Source organism: Carassius gibelio, chromosome B14 (assembly GCF_023724105.1).
Source record: "Carassius gibelio isolate Cgi1373 ecotype wild population from Czech Republic chromosome B14, carGib1.2-hapl.c, whole genome shotgun sequence".
NCBI classification, from domain to species: domain Eukaryota; kingdom Metazoa; phylum Chordata; class Actinopteri; order Cypriniformes; family Cyprinidae; genus Carassius; species Carassius gibelio.
This window is the reverse complement of record NC_068409.1, coordinates 25,543,348-25,568,167: the sequence shown is the minus strand read 5'-3', so window position 1 is coordinate 25,568,167 and position 24,820 is coordinate 25,543,348. Positions and strand designations below refer to the sequence as shown.

The window sequence follows — 24,820 nt, the reverse complement described above, 5'->3', positions numbered from 1 at the left end:
ATACAAATAAGTAGATAGTGAATGACAATATACAAATGACAATTGTAGGCAGGTATATTACAAAATGCAGTTATGTATGTACATGTAAATTATGTGCAAAATTTAAGTGTATGCTAAGTATGTGTGTTAGATAAATAAAGTGTATGTGTATATAGATATAAAGTGTAGTGTGTTCGCCGTTATTATCAGCTGTTCATAAGATGGATTGCCTGAGAGAAGAAACTGGTCCTGTGTCTGGTCGTTCTAGTGCTCAGTGCTCTGTAGCGTCGACCAGATGGACACAGTTCAAAGAGGGAGTGTGCTGGATGTGAGGGGTCCAAAGTGATTTTGACAGCCCTTTTTCTCACTCTGGATAAGTATATATAATATATATAATATAAGTATATATAACTCTATATTATAGATCAGTGGTCGTAACACTTCATATGGCCCCACATAGTAATTTGGAGGTGGTTAGTAATACATTTTTAGAACAAATAAATGTTTTTTCCACAATAAAATCCAAAATAAAATCCATACCCAAAATGTTTTCTATTAGCGTCACTACAATTCAACTCACAAGGACACGTTGACATTAATTTACACAGTTTAAAGACAACTAAAAGAAACTAAATGCATTACACTCCTTGGTCCTCTTGAGCATTTAAGTTTCTCCTTGTATGTACCATACAAAACACAGTTAACATCAGATAAAGCGCCAAGAAATAAAGCCAACAAAATCATACATACGCTTATGATTGTTTTGACTGGAGCGTACGTGTGACGTCACTGATCGAGGCGCGTGCATGTTTGCACCTGACTGACGCTGTGAACACGGAAGTGAAACAACTTGTTGCTCTAGAGTCAGTCATTCATCGCCACAAACATGAGTGTCTTAAATATAGTTTTAATCGGGCTAGCGTCTTTATTAGTTCCAGCTCCGGCGCTGGATAACGGGCTGGCTTTAACTCCCACCATGGGCTGGCTGCACTGGGAGAGATTCATGTGCAACACCGACTGTGACGCGGATCCGCAGAACTGTATTAGGTGAGAGCGTGACCTGATGACTGTCAAAGTTTTACTAAATAAATTATAATGGATAAATTAAATAATATTAGGAGTAAGTTCAATTTTGGATGCTTATCATCGAAAAGTGTCATAGTAACACCATATTTTTGACAGAATGTTTTTCTAATTTATGATCTATATATGAATATGGTAATCTCTCTGTATCATTCATGTTAGGCTAACATGGTATGGAAAACTAATAAAAAGAGCAGAATTTGTACAGAATTAGTAGATAAATAGGTAGTACTCCAAACTCAAAAAAGTTTATATATATAAAATTAAATAAATTTATAGTTACAAAAACTGATATTGTCATGGATACAGTGATAGAATTAGGCATACATGTTGACTAAGAGAATGAGGAAGAAGAAAATGATATACCTGAATACTTATGTCACATGGGTGACTGCTACAGCATGTGATGAAAGATCTCATCATAGATATCTTCTCATCCTGTGCACAAAGGGGGAAGGACAAGGGTGTTTATGGGTCTCATATGGTACTGTTTAAAACAGATGCTGTTTTTCACACTTTCAAACTCTGAGAACCCATCCCGTACAGTGTGCAGATGTTTGGCCATGATGCCTTGTTCCTCATGCTCTTGTGTGTTTTTGCAGAGAGGAACTGTTCATGGAGATGGCAGATGTGATGGTGAAAGAAGGATGGAAGGATGCTGGATATGAGTTTGTGTGCATTGATGATTGCTGGCCCTTGCACGAGAGGGACGCCCAGGGGCGTCTGCAGGCTGACCCCAAGAGGTTTCCCAGTGGAATCAAAAAACTAGCAGATTATGTAGGTATCTATTGGTCTCATGAAAGGCTAGAAGAGAATACATGCGTCTGGCTCACATGCGGCATTGCCTAGAATTGAAAGGATGCTTCTCCAAAACAATTCTGTCAAATCAATTCTGCCCTTATCTCACGTTGTACACCTTATGATATTAAGCGGGAAATAAAATATTTTTAATGTAGTCCTCACACAAAGCTATAATGGATATTCTGCTAATTATTTGGTAAATATTTTAAATGGTCATCTAATTAATTATTCTAATAATTTAATTTTATCAAAACTAATTTAATAAATATATACAAAAAAAAACATAAATAGATTAATTATGAAGGAGTAATTTTATATCATAATCATTGTGTACTATTTTATATAATCACTTTGTTCAATACCGAGAGAAAAAAAAAAAACATTATGTACAGTACATTCAAAATTTGATCCAATTAACGAAAGTGTCTTCATGTCCATATAAATGTAATTTCAAAGATGAATTACCACACGCTTAACTTTTAACGCAATAACAATACTGAGAAATGATCTTTTGTTGTCCTTTAGCAAACTGCCATAGCTTGGCTGCTCCAAATTGTTTTGTCAGTTATATATCGCCCCCTACTGTTGTCTGACTGATATCACAATAAAACGACATTCTGACCTCATGTTAGATAATTTGCAATGAATATTAATGCTTTATTGTGTTCTAAGGTCCATGCCAAAGGTCTGAAGCTGGGGATATATGCAGATGTTGGCACAAAGACATGTGCAGGCTACCCTGGGACTTTGGGCTACTATGACATTGATGCTAAAACCTTTGCAGACTGGGGTGTGGATCTGTTAAAATTCGACGGATGCTTCATGCCTGACTGGCATCAGCTAGGAGAAGGTAGGTTGATTTGCAAGTCTGAGCAGTATGCTGATAAATTTCAGTTTTGCTAAGAAATGTTTTACACTGTTTTGATGTTTCCCAGGTTATATGAACATGTCGAGAGCTCTAAACCAGACAGGCAGAAGTATTGTTTACTCCTGTGAATGGCCATTATATGAGTGGCAACACCAACAGGTGAGACACATAGAGATTTTTTAATTAAAGGTGCATCAAGTTATGTTTCACTTTTGCATCATTGCTATCTTAAAGGGATAGTTCATCTAAAAATGAAAAAAACTATTGTTTACTCAGCCTTATGTTTGGCAAAACCTGTATGACGTTTTTCTGCTAAAAAGAAAAAAGTCATTGATTTTGTCATTGATTTTGTCTTTTTCTTCTCCTTTCTTTTCATTTCCCTTTTTTTTTAATTTCTGTTAATAATACTCTGCATCAAAACATTGACACTTAAAGACAACAAATATATTTTGAAGAATGTTTGTAACCTGACAATGACCTGCATTGTAGTTTGGTCAATACAATGGAAGTCATTGGGAACTGCTGTTGTTTAGTTACCAACATTCTTTGAAATATCTTTTTTGGTGTTCAGTAGAAGACAGAAAGTCATACGGTTTTGAAATGACATGAGGGTGAGTAAATAATGACAGAATATTCATGTTGGGTGTACTATACTTTGAAATCGAATTCTTTATCAGATCTTCTTAAAAAGTGAAAAAAGTGAAGTGAAAGTGGCGTGACATTCAGCCAAGTATGGTGACCCATACTCAGAATTCGTGCTCTGCATTTAACCCATCCGAAGTGCACACACACAGAGCAGTGAACACACACACACACTGTGAACACACACCCGGAGCAGTGGGCAGCCATTTATGCTGCGGCACCCGGGGAGCAGTTGGGGGTTCGATGCCTTGCTCAAGGGCACCTAAGTCGTGGTATTGAAGATGGAGAGAGAACTGTACATGCACTCCCACCACCCACAATTCCTGCCGGCCCGAGACTCGAACTTTCAACCCTTCGATTGCGAGTCCAACTCTCTAACCATTAGGCCACGTGAAATTGTTCTGTGTATCTTATATTCCAGCCTGACTATGATGCAATTCGCAAGACCTGTAACCACTGGCGTAACTATGGAGATGTATATGACCAGTGGACCAGTGTGAAGAGCATCCTGGACTGGACAGTTGATAAGCAGAAGATCTTGGTCCCTGTGGCAGGACCAGGTGGATGGAATGACCCTGATATGGTATGAAACATCTCATCTGATTATTTTACACTGAAATCACAAGTTCACACTGGGTCATTTAAAATAAGCTTAATGTGAAATTATTATCATATCTTATTTGTGGTTATGACGTCTCAAGCTGGTCATAGGGAACTTCGGCCTGAGCCACGATCAGCAGCAGACTCAGATGGCCTTGTGGGCTATCATGGCTGCTCCACTTCTGATGTCCAACGACCTGCGAAACATTTGTCCCAAAGCCAAAGAACTTCTGCAGAACAAACAGATCATTGCCATCAACCAGGACCCTCTGGGCAAGCAGGGCCATCTTACATTAAAAGTAAAGTATCTTAGCCCACTTTAGTGTCAAATGACGGTCTTAACCTATCCTTTGTTTCATTATGGTATCTGTCAGTGAGCTGGAATACATTTGTTCACAGGGTGACAGTTTTGAGGTGTGGGAGCGACCCTTGTCAGGCAACAGGCTGGCCGTGGCAGTGATGAATAGACAGGAGATCGGCGGTCCACGCAGATTCATCATTTCCTTAGCGACGGTGCCTAGTTGGCAGCTCTGTGATCCGAAGTGCAACGTAACACAGATCCTGCCTGTGTACCGGGAAATAGGTGTCCAGAATCTCATTTCAGAGGTGATGGTCCGAGTCAATCCCACAGGCACAACACTTCTCACTGTCACCCCTATCAAAAGCAATCCTCATGACACCCTGTGACATGACTTGGAAAGCAAAACTTTCCAAAGAAATGGGAAATGTATTATTGCACTAATGCAATCGAGTTAAACTTCCTGATGTTCCCCCTTTTGAATATTGCTGTAGAATCTATTTAAAAAGTGCACACTAAGGAATCAAAATTCAGTTGTAGTAATCTGTCATTTTACTGTGCATAAAACATTCTCAAAGCACTTTAACTCTAAGAAATGTTGAGTTTATCCTTTATACACACCTGTTTTACCTATGTTTTCAGTTTTCTACTGATGTACTGTACTACAAAACCTTATCATATTCATGGATAATCTGTTCCACTTCACAGTGAAGACTTACAGTGTGTTTAAAGGTTTCATTGCCAATTAACTTCTTATTTTAACATACATAAAGACCCTCAGGGATTTTAGAGATCATTTGTCTTGTTCTGTAATGAATACCTAAATTCAATAAAAGCGTTTCTGTAAGTTTCAGTGTTACTTTTTGCATTACTATAAAGCGATGGGCACTTTAAGTTCAGTATATGAATCAATATGCTGGTGAAGCTTTATTTCATATATCTCTTTAGTCTCTTTCTTGTGTTCTTACAACTCTTTTCAGATTGGCCTAAACCAAAAGTTGGCCAACAACAATATTTTTTTTTTGTACAAGTAAATGTCAAATTACAATAAATTATGTATTGTGTTGGAAACCGCATGTTAATTGTCATACAAAATCATACAGTACAAAACATGTAATCATAACATTTCTATAAATAGCCCAAAATGACTTAAAAAAAAGAGTTTAACAAAGTCATAAACATAACAAATATGAATTCCCCATGACATATACAAAAGGTAACATTTTTTTACAAATAAAAGTCATTGCTATAGTTCGTGAGTACATTGTCATAGCGCCACCATGTGTTTTGGAGGCACATGACTCGTTTTCATAGTGGGTCAGTGGGTTCATTTTTGTCACCCACACCATGTATGAATTGCAGCATCTGGTGGTTTTTATGATTTTGATTGAATTGCAGCATCATTTTACATATTTAACGTAGTTATTGACGTGAGAGCATGAATATAATGCTCAAAAAAATCAACCCTTTGACTAGGTAAATTAATTGATCTTACTGGTAACAACACAGATCACATCCAAACTATACACATTTTATTTATCATTTTGTAGGTTTAAATGGTGCTATAACAACTGAGAAACCATCTGTAATGGTCATATCAAAGGAGTCAAGCAGGCTTTGGAATGAATTATTTGAATCAACCACATTCAGCCTTCTCAAACAGTTTATCAAAGGAGCATACCGGTCACTTGCATGCAGTGTATGTGAGTATTAACAGAGTATTAACAAGAAACTATTAGCAGTAGCCCTGCATGAGCGACAGTATGAAAATGAGCAGGAAGCAAAAGGGGAACTGAGTAACAAGAGTCCTGTGGCTGGGTGGAGTCTTGTCCACTGTTGATCACATTCACTGTCCAGTTTTATAGCCTGCACTCAGTCTGACTGGTTTCATCCCGGTGCCAGATCACAGTGGAAAAAACGGAGCTCAGGTAAGATTTCATAGATTTCTTTAATAACTTAAGACTGGAGTTCCTCTGTCAAGCACTAAGATTGCGTAACTGCCATTAGCTGTGACGTAGAGTAATGCTGTTACTTGATAGATATAAAGTGACTAGCCAAAGCAAACAATTCCAGTTAATTAACAGATAGCAACATGCTATATAGAGATTTTAACAATGTAACAGAGACACACCCAATGATAGTCTCTTAAAATGTCTTAACTGATCCATTTAAGATCTTGTCTCTAGTCTGTACAAATTCTATTTGGCCAGTTTTACTGTTTAGCCATGCTGCTTCATGATCATACAAGTAAATCAACGTGCCTACATTTTCAATTCAATTTTATTATATTTTGCAGTAATATTTACAGGAACACCACAGGATACACAACAATATATTAATAATAACATAAAATATATATGTATAAAAATAAGAATGCATAACTAAAATAAGAAAATGACTTACTACAATGACATTCCACTTTATCTGCTTGTTAATACATTGTATACAACTCAACATAGTTATACTGAATTAGATGGATCCTGCAAACATATCTGGCTTATAGAAGGGAGAAATAAGTGTCTTGTCTTGGGAAACAGTTTACCTCATAGAATAAGAGATTATATGTATTAATATGAAATGAGTTTACAGAGATTATTTGCACATGAAAATAGTCTACTCCACTGGTTAGTCTACTTCACACTTTACTTTTACTGTGTTACTCAATAATGTCAATGCATTTTGTAAAAACAGATCCGCAGACAATACCACAGCATTTTGAAAACAGTATTGTAGGGTTGATAGTATTATTAATGAGCGTCATTTGCATATGAAGAGTTCATTTGCAAAAACAGATAACTCCGTTTTTAATAAAAGTCATGTTTTTTCATTGTGCATTCCTATTAATCTCAATCAACCTGCAGTTGGGTTATTTTGGTTAGGTAAAAAAAAAAATAACTAAACAATACAGCTAATTAAACCATGTTTTTTTTTCATTTATAGTTCTTCATGTAGTAGATTCTTTTATCCAAATTGACTGTGAATAAATAAATGATCACGAAAAGTACAATAAGGTTGTTTTTATTTTAGAGACACATGCTGCATTCTTTCAGCCAGTGTTCCGGTGTTTTAGCAAAGCAGCCTAGAAGATATAGAGGGAAAGTTTAGGAATCTTGACACTAAAAACTGTTTTTTTTATCAATAATTATTCTAATAATTTAGGGAATTGTCCTCTTCAGTGTTTATGGTGTTTGTTTAATCATATAAACATTTAAACAAATGTCCATACACCTATACACCTTTGTGGACATTACGTTTGTAAGGCAAAAGAAAGATACAATCAGCCAAAAAGTGCTTTGCATTTCTGCCTTACACAATAGAAAGAGTACATTTTGGTGGATATCATGCAAAATTAAATTCCATTGATTAGCATGTACTGTGAGATCGTCATATCATCATCATCTGTGACATTTAGTAGGCCTTGTCCTTGTTTTTTTGCTAAAGTTTAAATTATTATTATAGATTTTCTTTTGTCAAACCTCTTCAGTAGGGTACAATTGAAAACACCAATCATAACGCTGCTTATGTAATACTGCAATATATATTTGCACTTTTGCATTTGAGTTTAAATTAGCCAAATGAATAAGCAAAATACGTTTCACTGGTATGGAACCACAGCGGTGTAGATAAATTGTGGTCTCATGTGGCAGACTATCATTTGCCCAGTTCCCTCCTTCCGAACATGAGTGATACTCACATACTTATCATTCAGGAACCTTACAGACACAGGTCACTCTAGAAGGTTCCTGTTGCTCAATATCACTCTCAAAGAACACAGAAGAGTCAAATAAGCAACATTTCTAAAACATTTTACTATCTGGCCTATAAAGGCCCACCTGCACTGCCACCTAGTAACATAGGAAGTTCTGGTCTTCATTAAGGCAGTATTTAGTAAATCAACAAACTATTATTGGTTACATTTGTGTGACATCTGCCTGAGAGAAAAAAAAAAAAAAAAACCCTGATGTGAAACAGAGACAAGCTTAACAGTTATTATCTGACTCGTACTGCTTACTGATGCCGATACGAACTGTTTCCCCTTCCTCTGTATCACAGAGCAACATTGATGCAACTTCCCTGTGTCAAGTCTTATAAGTCATTGCCCTTTGAAAAAGCTGTCGAGCTTTACATGTGCGCTGCAGTCCTGAACTGTCAAACCAACACCAAATCCACTTACCACTTATCACACTTATATCATCCAGATGTGCATTTAATACAGGACTGGATGGTTATAGTCAAAGAATAGAGAGTGTCAACTCAAACATAAAGTGTCAGTAATGTTCATATTTGCCACAGTTTTCACCTCAAAGTTTTTGTGACAAGCTTTTGAAGGTGTTAAAAGGCGGTGTTGGTGGCAGAAGAAGAAACCAGGAAATGCTTGCATGGTGTTTAAAATAAGCAGTTAAGTTTCTCTACCACAGAACACAGACGACTCAGCGTTTAACGATTACATGAGAGAAGCTTAGTGCGGAGGCACTGAAAGTAATGAGGAACAGAACTAACTGAGATGATGTTTTAAAGGACACTGAGATACAGGTAAATTTAGCCAATGCTAGAGTAAATCTTAATGCAAAAATACAAAAAAGACATACATAGACATATATAACATATTTGTATATTAAGAAGATATAAAAGCAGACTGCCTAGTAGGCTAATCTTTACAGCTTCATGTAAATATGTGAAGTTGCATTAGCTTAGAGATTGTAGAGCAAAATGAAATGTTTGTGAACGTGTTCATTAAATGATTAACAAATGCTTTTTTTCCTCATCACATTTTTTCTCATCCAGTAAGGCCATTATGATGTTGTTTAATGTTGAGATGTTTGTCCAAAAATAATGTGAGGTTTTGTTTTGTATTAAAGAGTTCATTTGCAAAAACAGAGAACGCAATTTAAAAAAAAAATGTATTTTCATTTTTTATTGTGGATTTCAATTAATCTCAATCAAACCGCATATTAGGTTAAAAAACAATTTACAGAATAAAACATGATTTTTTTTTTAATTGTTAAAAACTGAATTATCTGTTTTTGCAAATAAACTCTTTGTATATATTTTAACATACAATATCAATGCTGAATAAACATTGTGTTCATAGGACCTCTTGCTGTTGCATTAAACTAATACGCAGGCCTTTTGGGGAGAAGGATGTGAACGTTCAGTTTTGGTTTGTAGATAGTGAAGATACATGGTGAGATGTAGATATGCAGTGAAAAAGAAGAGAGGTTGTGGGTTTATGGCTTAGAACAGACCAGGAAGAAGTGTTCAAAGGAAACAGATGATCTACAGGAGGAAATATTGGCAACAAAGGATGTCATTGACACTGACAGGAGGACCCATGCAAACCATTCCTAATTGGGCACAGCCACCAGGATCCACCTTCAGTATAAGACCAGAACAGTCCCGTTGGAAAACTAGAACGTAGCATGAGATTTTAACATTGGGATACAGAGTGGTTTAACTGCCGGGGACATAAAAGCATTAAAAGTTCCCTACAGCATTCTTTAGAAACATAGGAAACCCATATTTAAAAGACCAGTATAACCAATATAGAGTTACCAATATAATCAATATAGAGTTACCCATCAATCAAATTTAACTAACAAAATTAAACATAACAGTTTGTCTGTTTTCCCCCAAGTTCACATCAGTTCTCAACATGCCGGACATCATTCTTGAAGAGATTTTTATAAAACGGTCACAGCAGAAAAAGAAGACCTCACCTTTAAACTTCAAAGAAAGGCTGTTTGTACTCACTCAGGATAAGATTTCCTACTACGACTATGACGCAGAAAAAGCGGTATGTATGAATTTCTGAATTTTCATTTTATGAGCATAACCATATGTTTGGAAAATAATTCTGATTTGATTTGGATGTAGGCATTTATTAAAGTCAACATGAATTGGATATTCCATCTGTTTTCTAAATGCATCTAATTGATCTTATTCTAAACAATTAGTCTGCCATGTGTTTATTATTTTTTATTTTTTGCTTTTAATTTTCAATCGAAATGTCAGAATTCATTCTTCTGGTGAAAATGACAGACTTCTTTTCTGTAATCATTTCATCTACTTAAACCCTGTCCTTACGTTTTTACAGATGTACATCACAATATGAAGAAAAGATCTGTTGCTAGTTCTGTTACATCATTACTTGATTATTTTTAAATCACTGTTACAAGTTCCAGTATTTTTGTGCTTTTTATGTTATTTTTTAAATAACATAATCCTCTTCTTCTGACTCTTTAGAAGAGGAAAGGCCTGAAAGGTTATGTGGACATTGAAAAGATCAAATGTGTGGAGGTGGTTTTACCAGAAGACAGCGCACCTCCTGACCGACTCTATCCATTTCAGGTGAGTCTCAGCAAAGAATAATACATTAAAAATCATACTTGTCACAACTTCAGTGGGAACACAACACAAATATTTAATGCATTCTTTGTGTACAGTATTTACAGTAATCTTGTTGCTTCCACTTCCCTCATTAATATATTTTACATCACCATGTCTTAGTTTTCAAGTTGAGCTGAAGTGATTTTTAAGTGAAGTCTGTGTCACTGTATCTAATGTAATTAAAGTTCCATCATTAGCTGTTCCGATTTGATTCGCTTTTATTTGACTCTTGGTTCGATTATCAATTTTTCTTAAAAATGTTGACTACATTCAGTGAATATAGTTTTAATATAAAAGCTATTGATATTTAAAAAAATAATTATCAGTAAACATCAGTTTACAAATGGTGAATTTATAAAAAGAAATGAAGAGCCACAGGTCTGTATTTTAAACCTTTTCTCTTTTTGTCTTTTTTTTGTATAGGGTCCTTTTTTAAACAATAATATGGCCATATAAAATGTTCTTCTTAATTTTTTTCTGATAATCAGATGAAGGCATAAAACAATTTAACTTTTCCTACTCAAATGAAAAACTTTTTTTTTTTTTTTGGCAAACAAAGTGCTGCAAAATATATCCATATTTTTAGATATAAAAATATGTATTAATATTTATTATTAGAAATAGTAGTAGCATTGTTGTTACATTGAGTCTTAAGACTGCTAAATAATAATATAGTTTCTTCATGTTAAACTAAACTTTTATTTTGATGGGTTGCCATGAATAACTTGCAGCTGCTGTGTATGTAATATGACGTTAGTTTTGTCAAATTAAATGGTAAAATGCTAATGAAGTGACTCTCAGAGCAGCTGGAGATGTATTCATATCAACATAGTGAGATGACAGAGGCTGAAAACACCACAAGCATGGTCTGCACTTGTGTAAACAAAATGGCACCTTTATGCATGATGTCAAATGCGTCCGTAGATAATAAGTATTACTGAAGGATTTTACCTGAGCATTGCAAATCACGCATATTGGCTTGTTCTTGGTTCTTGTCAACAGTATTTCCGTCATGAGTAGTATTGAATGAGTGACAGGCTTTCTGTTGTAACATTGCGCAAGGTAAATAAGAGGGTGACATTTAGTGGAGAAGACTAATGAAACGATTCACATTAATCAGATCTTCTTTTAAATGTTTCTAGAAGTAACTACCTCAAAAGATAGATTCACTGCTTTTTAGAATCGATATCAAACCGACGTCATTAAAAAAAAAAAGTATAGGCTAACATGATCACTCAGGCTAGTAGAAATGTGTCATTGGGCTGACAGAGTGCAAGAAGAAACACAGCTCAAGTTTTCAACCATGATAACAGGCTGAGAGTAATGGAGCAGAAGTGAAACCTTTCCTCTTCTAAAAATCAGTCTAAAATCAGAGGAACAACAAAACTCAACAGGTGCTGACATTGTAAAACTTTCAGGCATACAAGCTTTGTACATAGCTTTAGCAAATTAAGCACAAAAAAGTGCATTTTCTATTCTCAAGACAACTGTAAAAAAGAAAGGGTGCCAGGAAATGAACGTGTCAAACAGCTAAATTTTGTGGTTTTCAGTTTCTCAAGAGATTAACTCTTCATGATCATAGATCATGAGCTATATGTATTTATATATCTTTTTAAAACATAACTTGCGATGGTTATATGTACAAATAATTGGAAACCTTAAAAAATGTAAACTGAGTTCAATAAACTGTACAGTAAATGAAACTTCAAAAGAAAGAGGAAACATTTGGCAATAGTAGATTATTTTGAAATTGCAACAGTTGATTCATCTATCAGCCGAAGTCATATATAACTTTGTATTGTGATGCTTTTTTCTTCTCTCTCTCTCTCTCTCTCTCTCTCTCTCTCTCGTCAGATAATCTATGACGAAGGTCCTCTTTATGTATTTGCTAGGACCGATCAAATTCGAAAGCACTGGATAAATGAGTTAAAAAAAGGTCAGTATGTGTTTAAGTCATTATCACAAACTCTATTCAAATTAGCAAGCAACCTTTATGTGGGCTACATCATAGAAAAGATAAGAAGAAAAGTATGAGTGTTTCCCGTAATACAGCAAACAAGTCTTATGCAAAACCCTGTGTTGATTCAATGTAAATGACTTCCAATGTACCTGTCTTTAAGTGGTGCGATTCAACAAGGACCTCACACAGAAGTATCACCCGTGCTTCTGGGAGGATGGCATATGGAAGTGTTGCCAGCAAGAGATGAAGCAGGCAATGGGCTGCAGGGTGCTGGACACCAAAAATGGAGGTCTGTTAAAGTTATACATAAGTGTTGAAATTAAATTAGGTTTCATTCATTTCCATTCTCATGGCTTGATTTTTCTGAAATGTCGTACTAACATATAATTTCCCGCAATACTTAATATACAATACAATGCAAAACTTCTCAGCATGACTACTGTATTCTGATTCAAAATGAATAACTCTTACAAGCTGGCTATTCTTAGTGAATCAAAAACTTACAGCCAATCCAGTCTAATTTCCAAATGCATGCGTCTAGTGAGCCAAAATGACACTTATGTGTCGCTTCTTTTTAGCGACTCCAACAAAATGACACTACAATTTGCATACACTGTTAGACCTTACTAGGTTTTTTTACAGTAAAGTTGCTGTAATGACTCTTTAACAGTAACTAACTGGCAACAGTGTTGCTAGTATTTTACTGTAACTGAACCATTATGGTGATTATATACTGTAAATAAAGAATTACAGTGAATAACTGGCAGGAGTGTTGGCAGTTATTTACTGTAATTACACGAAACCACTAAGTATAATACTGCATATAAATTTACTGTATACAATATTTGTTTAACACCAGAATGACAATATTTTTTATTTTATTTTATTTTTTTAAAGAGAATGCATATAACATTTTCATACAATATATTTTATTAATTTGGGAAAAACAAATACATGACATGAAATATATCACAAAATTAAACAAATCAGAACATATACTAAAATGAAAAAAAAAACATAAAAACAACCACATTATCTATAGAATTGGCTAAATAACATCTTACAACATCAGTAAAACTGATGAAAAAAATAAACAACAACGCTAGTGTTTTTTAGTAACTTAATTAATCAAGCATATTTTCAATAAAAGCAAATTAATGAAATCAATATTTACAATACAATTATAACCAAATTGTAATAATGTTTTCTTCCTTTACAATATTACACACACACACAAAATATGTAGTGACAAAATATAATACTCAGTCACCATTGACCCACATGTTGTTCCAAACCTGTAATAATTCAACAAAAATTAAATTACCAGTTTATGTCTTTATAATGAACGTCTTAAGAAATACTGCTTTTGCTTACTTAATTAGATGTTTTCTATTCAAATTCGGTAAGGCTCTCCAAAAATGTATGGACATGTGGATTCCCATTTTGAACCTTTCTTTTAACTGTAGACCCAGTTTTGCGGCTGAAAAAAAAAAAAACTGTATTATGAGAACCAAGTACAACAACAAATACATATTGGCAAAAGAGATATTCCTTAAATAAAACCATGATTGGACATAATGATTTTTAACACTTACCTTTGAATAAGCTCAAGTGTGACACTGGCTGACTCCTGGTACTCAATATTAAAAAAAAAATAAAAGCAACCAAAAAGCGGAGAGAGTGCTGCAGCAAAATCCAGCTTCTCTTCAATGCAATGTGTTTTGAGGAGAGGCTCAAATCTCAGCTAACCATATAGCATTCTGGAAACAAAGGAACTCCAAGAACAAATAATAATGATTTAACTTCACATAAAGTATTCTAGAAACCACACTTATATTTGTACAGTTTACTTACTCCTTGTGTAAGGTTCCATTTTAAGGCTTAAAACGTGAAAACGTCAAAACTGGTTGACTAACGATGCACGCTAAAAAGTAAACAAATTACTTGACAACCAGGCTGCCTTAAAGAGGCAACACCTTCACTTTTAGGATAAGGCAGTCAGCGCGTGTGTATGTGTGTGTTAATGCATATTGCATAAATCCTTGGTTTCTGCCTGAATATGTGTACACTTCACAATATAATGTGGCGTAATGCACTCGAGCAGTGTCGGAGGACAGTAATTTACTGATTAATGTTACAGTTGGTACCTGTAATGGGTACATAGAGTAATTTACTGTAATTTATTATTTTCAGCTGCATAAATTCTTAAAGATGCACCTCATATTACAGTAAGTTATGACTACACCGATATGTAAAATGCAGCTAAAGATGCACTGTATGTGTTTAGGTATATGTAAAAAGTATGTTACCACGTTTTTGCTTGTTTAGTAGGCCTGTTGTTGTTTAATATGTACTTAAAGTGTCTTTTCAAAAAAAAAAAAAAAAAAAACTTGATTTACTCACCCTCATGTCATTACAAAGCTGTATGACTTGGGCTTTGTGTTGTGTTTTTGTTTTTCTTTCTTTCTTGTGTATGTGTGTGTAAAATGATGCTTATCTGAAAGTGTAACAATTCAAACAGGTTTTCTGTAAGGGGTAGGTTTAGGGTTGGGTTATAGAAAATATCATTTGGCCAGTATAAAAGTAATAGAAGTCTATGGAAAGTCCCCATAATTCACAGAAACAAATGTGTGTGTGTGTCTGTGTGTGCTCTTCTGAAGAAATAAGGTCATAGAGGTTTTGAATGAGTATGACAGATTTCTTATTTTTGGATGAAATATCCTTTTAAGGCCAGTTATTGGGCTGCATTTATGCCTTTTAAATGTGTCATGAACTTAGAAACATTTGGACACGAAAGAGGTCATTGTGCTATAAAAACACCCAGTAAGTTTCAGAACTCAAAACTTGTGAGTGTAAAAACGGCTTATATTGAAGCCGGTCTGCAAAAAACAGCAGCTTGTGGAATGTACCACTATACGATAGAATAGTGTGGATTAACACTGCCTCCACAAAAGAAGATCAACTCACGCTTCTACATCGCTGAAGCGAATGCAGATCTACACAGAAACCAAATGATAAAGACGCTCCGAAGACAACAAGATGCTCTGCAGTGCCAAATTGTGGAAAATTGCATTGCCTTCCTTCTGATGCCATTATTAGGAAAGAGTGGATAAACTTTATTTGTAATGCACAATTGGTTGCAGGATTTTCAGAAAGACTGAAATTAAAAGACGAGTATATTGGATAATGTCGCATATATAGTTTTTATTACAAGGTCACTACTGCTCTGTCTGCTAAGTAGATAATTAAATATGAGTATTCATCACTGATCTATAATATAGATCAGTGGTATTTATGCATTTTAAACCTAAATTTTCTGCAGCTTCCTTCTATGAATGGAATCATAGCCAATCATAGCAGTGGCCATATACTTCTAAGTCTACAATCTGCCACGATTCAAACAGATTTTTGATGAGGGGGGTTACAAAAAGGTTTATGTTTTTTAATGCAAAAATATTCATGACATAACAAGTGGACCTCAGAGAACAGTAAAAAAACTAAATAAAAAAAAAACAGTTTTTATGACCGCAGTTCATGACCCCTTTAAGAAAGTCTGTGTAAATGCACTTTTTAAATTGTCTAAAATGTATTATCATAAATTTGCAATGGAATTGTCTTTCTTCCATTTATTTATTTTCTAAACATGCTGAAAGAATCATTAATGGGACAGCATTAATGATTCTTTATGATTTCCATCCATATTCAACAATTCACCGTTGCTTCATCATTTCATGTAAAGGGATAGTTCGCCCAGAAATGAAAATTCTTCATTTACTCACCTTTATGTCGTTCCAAACCTGTATGAGTTGCTTTCTTATGTTGAACATAACAGAAGATATTTTGTAAATTACTGGTAATCAAAATACTATGGGGAAAAAATATATATAATAATACTGTGGAAAATCAAATGACAACCACCTACTGTTTGATTACCAGCAGTCTTCAATGAGGGTGAGTAAATGATGACATAATTTTTATTTTTGGGTGAACATTCCTTTTAAGTATGGTGCAATATTAATCATCTGTATTTCTTCAATGCATGTCAATATATCTTTTACACTTCTTCAAAGGGTTTCTCAAAAGGGGTTCGAAGAATCGTGATTCCAGGAAGCCTCTCCCACCAACACCAGAGGAGGTCTGTTACCCATTTATCCAGTCACTGACAATGTATTCATCACATATCTTCAGATTTACACTTGAGAGCTGATCTATGCTACTTCCTTAGGAAAAGCCGCCCAGGCCTCTGCCCCCCCAGCCCCCCGTGTCCACCCCAGGCTTCAGTGTGGGCATGACTGTTGTAGCTGAATATGAATATTTACCTATGACTCCCCAGGACTTAGAGCTGAGAAAGGATGAGGAGTACACACTCCTAGAAATCAATGATCCCAATTGGTTTAAAGCTAGAGATACATATGGGTAAGAGACAATGATTAAGTTTATGACTAGTAATAATTGATCAAAAGAACAGATATATAGTATGAATCTGCTAGTGGAGAATGAATTTGATAAAAAATTATTTACATATCTGGGAAATTTTTTACAGGCTGTGGTAGTCAGGTGGAACTAGCTGTGCAATCAGGGCTGTGTTTTTTCAGATATGAAAAACTTTACTGATCTTCTCCACTGTTTACAGAAATGAAGGATACATCCCAAGTAACTACATCGCCCAGGCCTTAAATGGATTGGAGAAATATGAGTAAGTAAACATTCAAGAACATAGACAATTTCTGTCCATCAATGCTAGTTTGAAAAGGTGATTTTAAACCTTATGACTCGGTCCAGCCACATTTGAACAGATTTTCTGTCTCCTAGTTGGTACTGCAAGAACATCAACCGTAGCCAAGCAGAGAATTTGCTCAAAACAGAAGTAAGTAGAGCTGTGGTGGCAAAAAAATAAATAAATAAAAAATGGGTTGATTTATTATTCTCAGAAACAACAAATCTGTAATTAAACTCTATAAGGTGGCACTACTGAGCTGAATTCACTCTACGTATTTGTTTAATTTATATTATGAAATGTTGTCTTTAAAAAAAAAACAGAATAAAGATGGTGGTTTTTTGGTGAGAGACTCTGGCAAATTTACTGGAAAATACACTGTCTCTGTATTCACCAAGGCTGGCGGGTAAGTTCGATTAAGCTGCACATTTGTTTCACAGTTAACTTATCAAAATGAAAGTGGAAAACTGCCCCTATGAAAGAGAGATGTAAATCTCAATGCAAAACTCCTATCATAGGTCAGGTTTCCCACTGTGTAAATTGTCACGGGACTGTGCGGTTCATCTCTCAAGATTTTCTGTAAAACAAATTAAGGATTTGACTTGATTCCCAAGTAACTGTGAGAACTGTATTTCTTGTTTCTCTCCAGAGAGAATGTTGGCAGCTGCAGACACTACAATATATGCGTCACCGCAGAAGGCCAGTTCTATTTAGCAGAGAAGCACAACTTCAGCACTATCCCAGAACTTGTTAATTACCACCAGCATAATGCAGCAGGTAAATCTAACTTTAACTACACAATGACAAATGATCGATGTAAAAGTATTTAATCAATGCAAATATGTCTGTTTCAGGTCTGGTAAGCAGACTAAAATACATTGTGTCAAATCGAGCTCAGAGTGCTCCCTGCACTGCTGGTCTGGGTTATGGTAAGTTAATATTTGTTAGAGCATTGCACTGGGATTGATTCCTTGGGAATGCATTAACTGATAAAATACATAGCTTGAATGCAATGTAAGTTGTTTTGTGATAAACACATCTGCCAAATGCATAATTGTAAACATGTAAATTCTTGGCTGTATGGTTCTGACGGTTCTCACTATGGGTTTGATTAAAACTGTGTGGTAAAATTGCCCTCTTCTCCTACTTTTCATCATCAGGAGGTTGGGAGATTGATCCCCGTCAGCTTACATTTATCAGAGAACTTGGCAACGGTCAATTTGGAGTGGTAAAGTATGGAAAATGGCAAGGCCGTCATGACGTGGCCATCAAAATGGTCAAAGAGGGCTCAATGTCAGAGGATGACTTCATTGAGGAAGCCAAGGTCATGATGTAAGTTTACACTGTTGTTAAACAACAAAAATGTTATGCTGATCTTTTTCAACTTTATATTCACCAAAATATCCTGATAAAAATGGTTTCCACAAAATTGAGTGGCACAATTGTTTTCAAGACTGATAATGTGAAGAAATGTTTCTTGGGCTCTACATTATTACAATGATTCATATTAGAAAGACTTCTGCAGGATCGTGTGACACTGAAGACTGTAGTAATGCCTTGACACCACAGGAATTCATTTTATTTTAAATGACATTAAAACAATAAAAAGTGAAATTGTAGTGATATTTCATAATACTAGTCTGTTTTACAGTATTTTTTATCTGTTTTAACCATGTTTATGTATATAATCTTATCATTTTGTGCTGTATAACTCTAGGAAACTGTGTCACGAAAACCTGGTCCAGCTCTATGGCGTCTGCACAAAACAGCGACCCATCTACATAGTCACAGAATATCTTGCCAATGGATGTCTGCTGAATTACTTACAGGATGTTCTGCAGCACCCCTCAAGTATTTTGCTCCTTGAGATGTGTAAAGATGTCAGCGAGGGCATGTCCTACTTAGAGAACAATCAGTACATCCACAGAGACCTGGTTTGTGTGACACAATAATGTTCCTTTTCACCTGGATGACCCATTTTACCATTAAAATGTCTAAAATGATTTTTTCTTCTCATAGGCTGCCAGGAACTGTTTAGTAGACTCAAATGGAACCATTAAAGTGACTGATTTTGGATTGTCCAGGTAATTTTATGCATGGAACAGGACACAATTTTAGTGAAATTCTCCATACTGACTTTCTATATAAAAATTACTGCTTTTTTTACAGATATGTTCTGGATGATGAATACACCAGCTCAGCAGGTTCAAAGTTTCCAGTGCGCTGGTCGCCTCCTGAAGTCCTCCTTTACTGCAAGTTCAGCAGCAAGTCAGATATCTGGGCATTTGGTGCGAAACCACTGCATTTCCAGCAGAATAATGGTTAAAAAAATCATGGTTTAATTTTCTCTTGTATTAATTTTCTGACAGGTGTTTTAATGTGGGAGGTGTACACTTTGGGGAGAATGCCATACGATCGGTGGAACAACACAGAGATAGTCGAGAAAATTACAGCAGGTCATCGGCTTTATCGCCCACAGTTGGCCAATGACAAAGTTTATTCCATTATGAACATTTGTTGGCATGAGGTACACGTTTATACTAAGTGAAAACATTTTGTGAATCAAAACAGTTTACAGATCATGCAATTTAAACATGACAAAAGTCAAGTAATTCAAGTAAATCTCTCTCTCTCTCTCTCTCTCTTTTTTTGTAGAGACCAGATGAGCGGCCCACATTCAGCGATCTTGTCACGATCATTAAGGATTTGCTTTTCAATATGTAATAAAATACACGTAACTATGAGCACCCTTGGACGTTAAGGATACAGTCCCTCATATGCAATCTTGTCTATGGAATATCAAGAATCATTATTTTTGTCAGTCTTGAATAACCTCCATAATTTCTTTAATCTAAGGAACCCAATAATGTGAATTCAGAGTTAGACACTTCTAAAAAGTAGACTGGAATATGATTTCTCATGTAACGGTCTTTCCTTGCATTGTCCTCAAAGCTTTGGCACGTTATGAAGTTTCATATCTAAATCAAAAGCTACTCTTTAATATATATATATATATATATATATATATATATATATATATATATATATATATATATATATATATATAATAACCAGCAGCAACAACAGTACAAATAAAAATTCATGACTGTAATGTATAAGTACATATGAATAATGAGTGTGTATTGATTTTTTTATTGATTTGGCTGTGTATTTGTATACAAAAAAAATGTATATAAATAAGTAAACTTTAGTAAAAGAAAGTACGATCTAGAATATATTTTCCAGTCTTGATGTGTAAATACTTTTTTTTCACATTCTCTTCTGTGGTTGAAATCTGATGGCTATTTAATTAAAGACTACACTTTGTCTTTATCATCTGGCTGTTTATTGAATAAAATGAGAACAGTTTCCAACATTCCTCTGCCTCCACTGATTTTTGTAACACTCTTTTAATGCTGTTTGAAATGACATGCATTTGTCACCATTAATGTCAATAAACACTTGTTTAATGAACAGTGACAGTTCTTTTAAGTGCTGGTTATGCTTTAAAAAAAAACATAATTTGGATTAATAGTTAAAAAAAAAGAAAAAAAAAAAAAGTCTAAAATGGTCTCCTGTCCTGGTCTAAACTAACCTTGACATATTTCCATGTTTCACAAATACATTTATTTATATTTTATCATCAAAATACCAACTGCAGATTTATGACAGTGGAACAATTGATGAAACACATATTAATCGGGGGATTCGAAAGAAGACATCTGACAAAAATGTCACGGTGTATACATCTCGCCAAATTCTGTTCAGATAAATACCCACAAAATGTTCAACTATTTGTGAAGTTAATCAAGAGTATCTGGCAACCCGCGTTCCAGTCACTTCAACAGGAAGTTTATTCGCACGAGACTAGAACGCCACCGATGGACGATTCGCATGCGAGGTTAGTCAGTTTAACACTTATTCGTATTTCTACAGTGTTTCAAGTGTATTCTTAAATGTTCATATAAATAACTGCCGAAACATGAAACTTCACTGCCTGCTAGCACAAAATACTTATAAAAGTAGTTTTCCTTGTTTGGAAATGCTGTGATTGTCCATTTCCTGTAGTCATAAATGCATAGGGCAGATAGACAAACAGTATACAGTAAAATATAATGTTTTATTGTTTTGATGAACTGGCGATGTGAAAAGCAGGCGTGAATCACATGATCTGACTTGCTTCCTTTTCTAGTCTGTGGCTGTAATTCATTGTGCTGCCTACATAGACATTATGTTGGGGAACTGTAAGCTTACTCCGCTGTGCTTACAATGCTCCAAAATGCTGTCTATGTAGATAACTTACTAGGTTCTTAGACATAACCACTTCTGTAACTTTAATGTCTGATGAACTTCTGTGTTCAGATGGATGCTGCAAACCGCTCTGACTTCTACATTGGTTTGGCACTTGCTGTCAGCTCGACTATCTTCATCGGTGGCAGCTTTATATTGAAAAAGAAAGGCCTCCTACGACTGGCCAAAAAGGGCTCTACTAGAGCAGGTGGGTCAATAAAATTTGCAGAGTAACCTATCATTGCACAATATATTATTAGGCATTATTTGAATTGCATTGTTTTCCTTTTTATGCCTTTGACATTCCCACTGGATTTTTCTTGTGCTGTCTAATGAGGTCTGTTCACTTCGTTATTCAGGTCAAGGTGGATATGCATACCTGAAAGAATGGTTGTGGTGGTCTGGACTTATATTAAGTATGACATTATCATTTTATTAATTTATTTGTCATCAGCAGGGCTGAATTACAAGGCATAAGCAGAATATCAACGTTAATTTAATGTGCATGTTTACATGAGTACGTTTTTGCCATTCACACGTACAAATGTAAGTATGGACACTCATCACAATCTTTTGTCTTGTCATGTGTTTTATTTTTAGTGGGAATAGGTGAAGCAGCAAATTTTGCAGCTTATGCATTTGCTCCTGCCACATTAGTAACACCCCTGGGAGCATTGAGCGTTTTGGTCAGGTAAATTTACTCACAACAACACTTAAATGTTTGGTGTTTCCTATTTGAACAAAAATACAGTAAAATTTTTAAATGTGACCATGAATCAAAAAATCAGGGCCAGTTTTTTTTTAAACTGAGATTTATAATGATGTATGGTTTGTTAGGATAGAAAAAAACTTGGCCGATTTACAACTATTTGAAATTCTGCAATCTGAGGGCACAAAAAAAAAGTATATATATATATATATATATATATATATATAGAGAGAGAGAGAGAGAGAGAGAGAGAGAGAGAGAGAGAGAGAGAGAGAGAGAGAGAGAACTGCCTTTAATGTTGTCCAAATAAATTTTTTAGCAATGCATATTACTTAAAAATAAGTTTTGATGTACTTTTTATGGTAGGAAATGTACAAAATGTCTTCATGGAACATGATCCTTACTTAATATCCTAATGATTTTTGGCATAAAAGAAAAATCTTTAATTTTGACCTATACAGTGTATTGTTGGCTATTGTTACAATTATACTTGTGCCACTTATGACTGGTTTTGTCGACAAGGGTCACAAATATTATAACAATTCAAAATGAATAATGTTTTCTTTTTTTTTCTTTTTTTAATATAATTTATTCCTTTGATGTAAAGCTAAATATTCTACAGCCATTACTCCAGTATCAATGTTGCATGATCCTTTAGAATCATTCAAATACAATGATTTGGTTCTCAAGAAATATGTCTTATTATCATTGTTGAAGTGCAGTATTTTTGTGGAAAATGTCATATTCAGGATTTAAATAAAGTTAAAAATGACAGGATTTATGAGAAACAGCAATATTTTGTAATCTTATGTTATAAATGTCTTTACTTGCACTTTTGATCAAATAAATAAATTCTTTGTCATTAGTGCTGTGCTTTCATCATACTTCCTGAGTGAGCGGCTGAATATCCACGGCAAAGTTGGCTGTTTGCTGTGCATCTTCGGTTCCACTGTTATGGTGCTCCATGCTCCGAAAGAGGAAGAAGTTGCCTCTTTGACTGCAATGGCAGAGAAACTCAAAGACCCAGGTATTCTTCTACCTAATGTATATACACACTAGACATACTGTGATCTCTGGGCTGCTTTTCTTTATAGTCGTCTCTCTTGCATGTATCACAGGATTCATTGCTTTTGCCGTCTGCATTGTCGTCAGCAGCCTGGCCCTTATCTTCTTTGTCGCACCACGCTATGGTCAGAAAAATGTGCTGGTATACATCCTCATCTGCTCTGTGATTGGTTCGTTGTCTGTGTCCTGTGTGAAAGGCCTTGGCATTGGGATCAAAGAGCTGTTCGCTGGAAAGGCCGTTCTGAAAGAGCCGCTGTTCTGGGCCCTTCTCATATGCCTTGTGATCTGCATCAGTATCCAGATAAGCTACCTTAATAAAGCCCTTGACATCTTCAACACTTCTATAGTTACACCTATTTATTATGTATTCTTCACCACATCCGTCATGGCTTGTTCAGCCATCTTGTTTAAAGAGTGGCTTCAGATGTCTGCCGACGGGGCTGCTGGGACTGTTAGCGGCTTTCTAACCATCATCATTGGCATTTTTCTTCTCCATGCGTTCAAGGACATAAACTTTAAGATGGACTCTCTACCTTTATTTCTGCACCTTGGCTCTCAAAACAGAACGTGGAACCAACCATACATTGCTTTGCCAAACGATGAGAGAACTACTTTGATCGATGAAAGCAAGCTGACTAAGAAAAGAAATGCAAAGAGCTTTTTTCCTGAGAGTTCAGACAAACAGAGCAATGGTACATTTATTACTTAGCATAATATCAGCAAAAATGCTTATGTGAGTGACTACTAAAACACAGATGTACGCTACTCTACAGGCATGCATTGCAAACCATCAATACTGTGAGAGTACTTTCATTTGCTTTTCTTTTCTTTAGGTACTTGTCTTATATATTTTCTATAATATTTCTGTTTCCATCTTGCAATTTGTGCAAGATGGTGTGCCTAGTCATTAGTTTTAAATAGAAAAATCCTGAAGTAGCAAGTGTTAAAAAATCTGCTGTACAACAACTTATTAAATGTTACATTATTTATTCTATGGTCAAACCAGCCTTGTTTAGGATATAAATAGAATTATATTCATATCAAGCAACTTTTTAATGCCTCATCCTTTTTTAAATTATTTTATACTGTCCAAATCTGTCTTTATATCTGAATAATCTGAAAAATAATGTCAAACTTGTAATATTGTGAAATATTATTACAAATTAGAAGAACTGTATTTTATTTTAATATATTTTAAATGCAATTTATTCCTGTGATGGCAGAGATGATTTACAACAGCCATTTCTCCAGTTTCCAGTGTTAATAATTTTAATATGCTGATACTTTTGTGCAAACAGTGTTATATTTTTCAGGATTCTTTAATAAATTAAAGTTCAAAGGAACAGCATTTATTTGAAACCTAAATCTTTTGTCACTTTTGATCAATTAAATGCATACCCCAGACGTTTCGACTGGTGTAA

General features: G+C 35.0%; 3 protein-coding genes across 4 annotated transcripts; all 3 read left to right on the top strand.

Moving 5' to 3' along the window:
* Positions 1-784: 784 nt before the first annotated feature.
* On the top strand, positions 785-5,118 carry gla (galactosidase, alpha). Its single transcript, XM_052575308.1, has 7 exons — positions 785-1,026; positions 1,665-1,839; positions 2,536-2,713; positions 2,799-2,890; positions 3,795-3,956; positions 4,075-4,272; positions 4,373-5,118. Exons 1-7 carry the CDS (start codon positions 866-868, stop codon positions 4,658-4,660), a joined length of 1,254 nt encoding a protein of 417 aa, XP_052431268.1. The 5' UTR covers positions 785-865; the 3' UTR covers positions 4,661-5,118.
* Positions 5,119-6,058: 940 nt separating this feature from the next.
* On the top strand, positions 6,059-20,713 carry LOC127971689 (tyrosine-protein kinase BTK). 2 transcript variants are annotated; one of them, XM_052574887.1, is made up of 19 exons: positions 6,081-6,199; positions 8,690-8,804; positions 9,907-10,065; positions 10,515-10,619; positions 12,513-12,594; positions 12,779-12,907; positions 16,689-16,753; positions 16,844-17,034; positions 17,252-17,314; positions 17,431-17,485; positions 17,659-17,741; positions 17,985-18,112; positions 18,190-18,264; positions 18,496-18,667; positions 19,053-19,269; positions 19,355-19,419; positions 19,505-19,623; positions 19,705-19,862; positions 19,991-20,713. In XM_052574887.1, exons 3-19 carry the CDS (start codon positions 9,925-9,927, stop codon positions 20,057-20,059), a joined length of 1,917 nt encoding a protein of 638 aa, XP_052430847.1. In that variant the 5' UTR covers positions 6,081-6,199; positions 8,690-8,804; positions 9,907-9,924; the 3' UTR covers positions 20,060-20,713. The 2 variants fall into 2 exon arrangements, with proteins under 2 accessions (XP_052430848.1, XP_052430847.1); XM_052574888.1 differs by lacking the exon at positions 8,690-8,804 and having other exon boundaries at positions 6,059-6,199.
* Positions 20,714-21,119: 406 nt separating this feature from the next.
* LOC127971691 (magnesium transporter NIPA2) lies at positions 21,120-24,803 on the top strand. Its single transcript, XM_052574890.1, has 6 exons — positions 21,120-21,236; positions 21,698-21,833; positions 21,985-22,041; positions 22,226-22,316; positions 23,201-23,361; positions 23,453-24,803. Exons 2-6 carry the CDS (start codon positions 21,698-21,700, stop codon positions 24,106-24,108), a joined length of 1,101 nt encoding a protein of 366 aa, XP_052430850.1. The 5' UTR covers positions 21,120-21,236; the 3' UTR covers positions 24,109-24,803.
* The last annotated feature ends 17 nt before the right edge of the window (positions 24,804-24,820 follow it).

What these genes read in the sequence shown, in the direction of transcription:
- LOC127971691 (XM_052574890.1), top strand. Translation starts at nt 21,698, where the DNA reads ATGGATGCTGCAAACCGCTCTGACTTCTACATTGGTTTGGCACTTGCT. An exon ending in GTGGTCTGGACTTATATTAA is followed by an intron (nt 22,042 to 22,225) that starts GTATGACATTAT and finishes TTTTATTTTTAG; the next exon opens with TGGGAATAGGTGAAGCAGCA. An exon ending in GCATTGAGCGTTTTGGTCAG is followed by an intron (nt 22,317 to 23,200) that starts GTAAATTTACTC and finishes CTTTGTCATTAG; the next exon opens with TGCTGTGCTTTCATCATACT.
- gla (XM_052575308.1), top strand. Translation starts at nt 866, where the DNA reads ATGAGTGTCTTAAATATAGTTTTAATCGGGCTAGCGTCTTTATTAGTT. An exon ending in GATCCGCAGAACTGTATTAG is followed by an intron (nt 1,027 to 1,664) that starts GTGAGAGCGTGA and finishes GTGTTTTTGCAG; the next exon opens with AGAGGAACTGTTCATGGAGA. An exon ending in ATGAGTGGCAACACCAACAG is followed by an intron (nt 2,891 to 3,794) that starts GTGAGACACATA and finishes CTTATATTCCAG; the next exon opens with CCTGACTATGATGCAATTCG.
- LOC127971689 (XM_052574888.1), top strand. Translation starts at nt 9,925, where the DNA reads ATGCCGGACATCATTCTTGAAGAGATTTTTATAAAACGGTCACAGCAG. An exon ending in AAAGCTAGAGATACATATGG is followed by an intron (nt 17,035 to 17,251) that starts GTAAGAGACAAT and finishes CACTGTTTACAG; the next exon opens with AAATGAAGGATACATCCCAA. An exon ending in ACTGATTTTGGATTGTCCAG is followed by an intron (nt 19,420 to 19,504) that starts GTAATTTTATGC and finishes CTTTTTTTACAG; the next exon opens with ATATGTTCTGGATGATGAAT.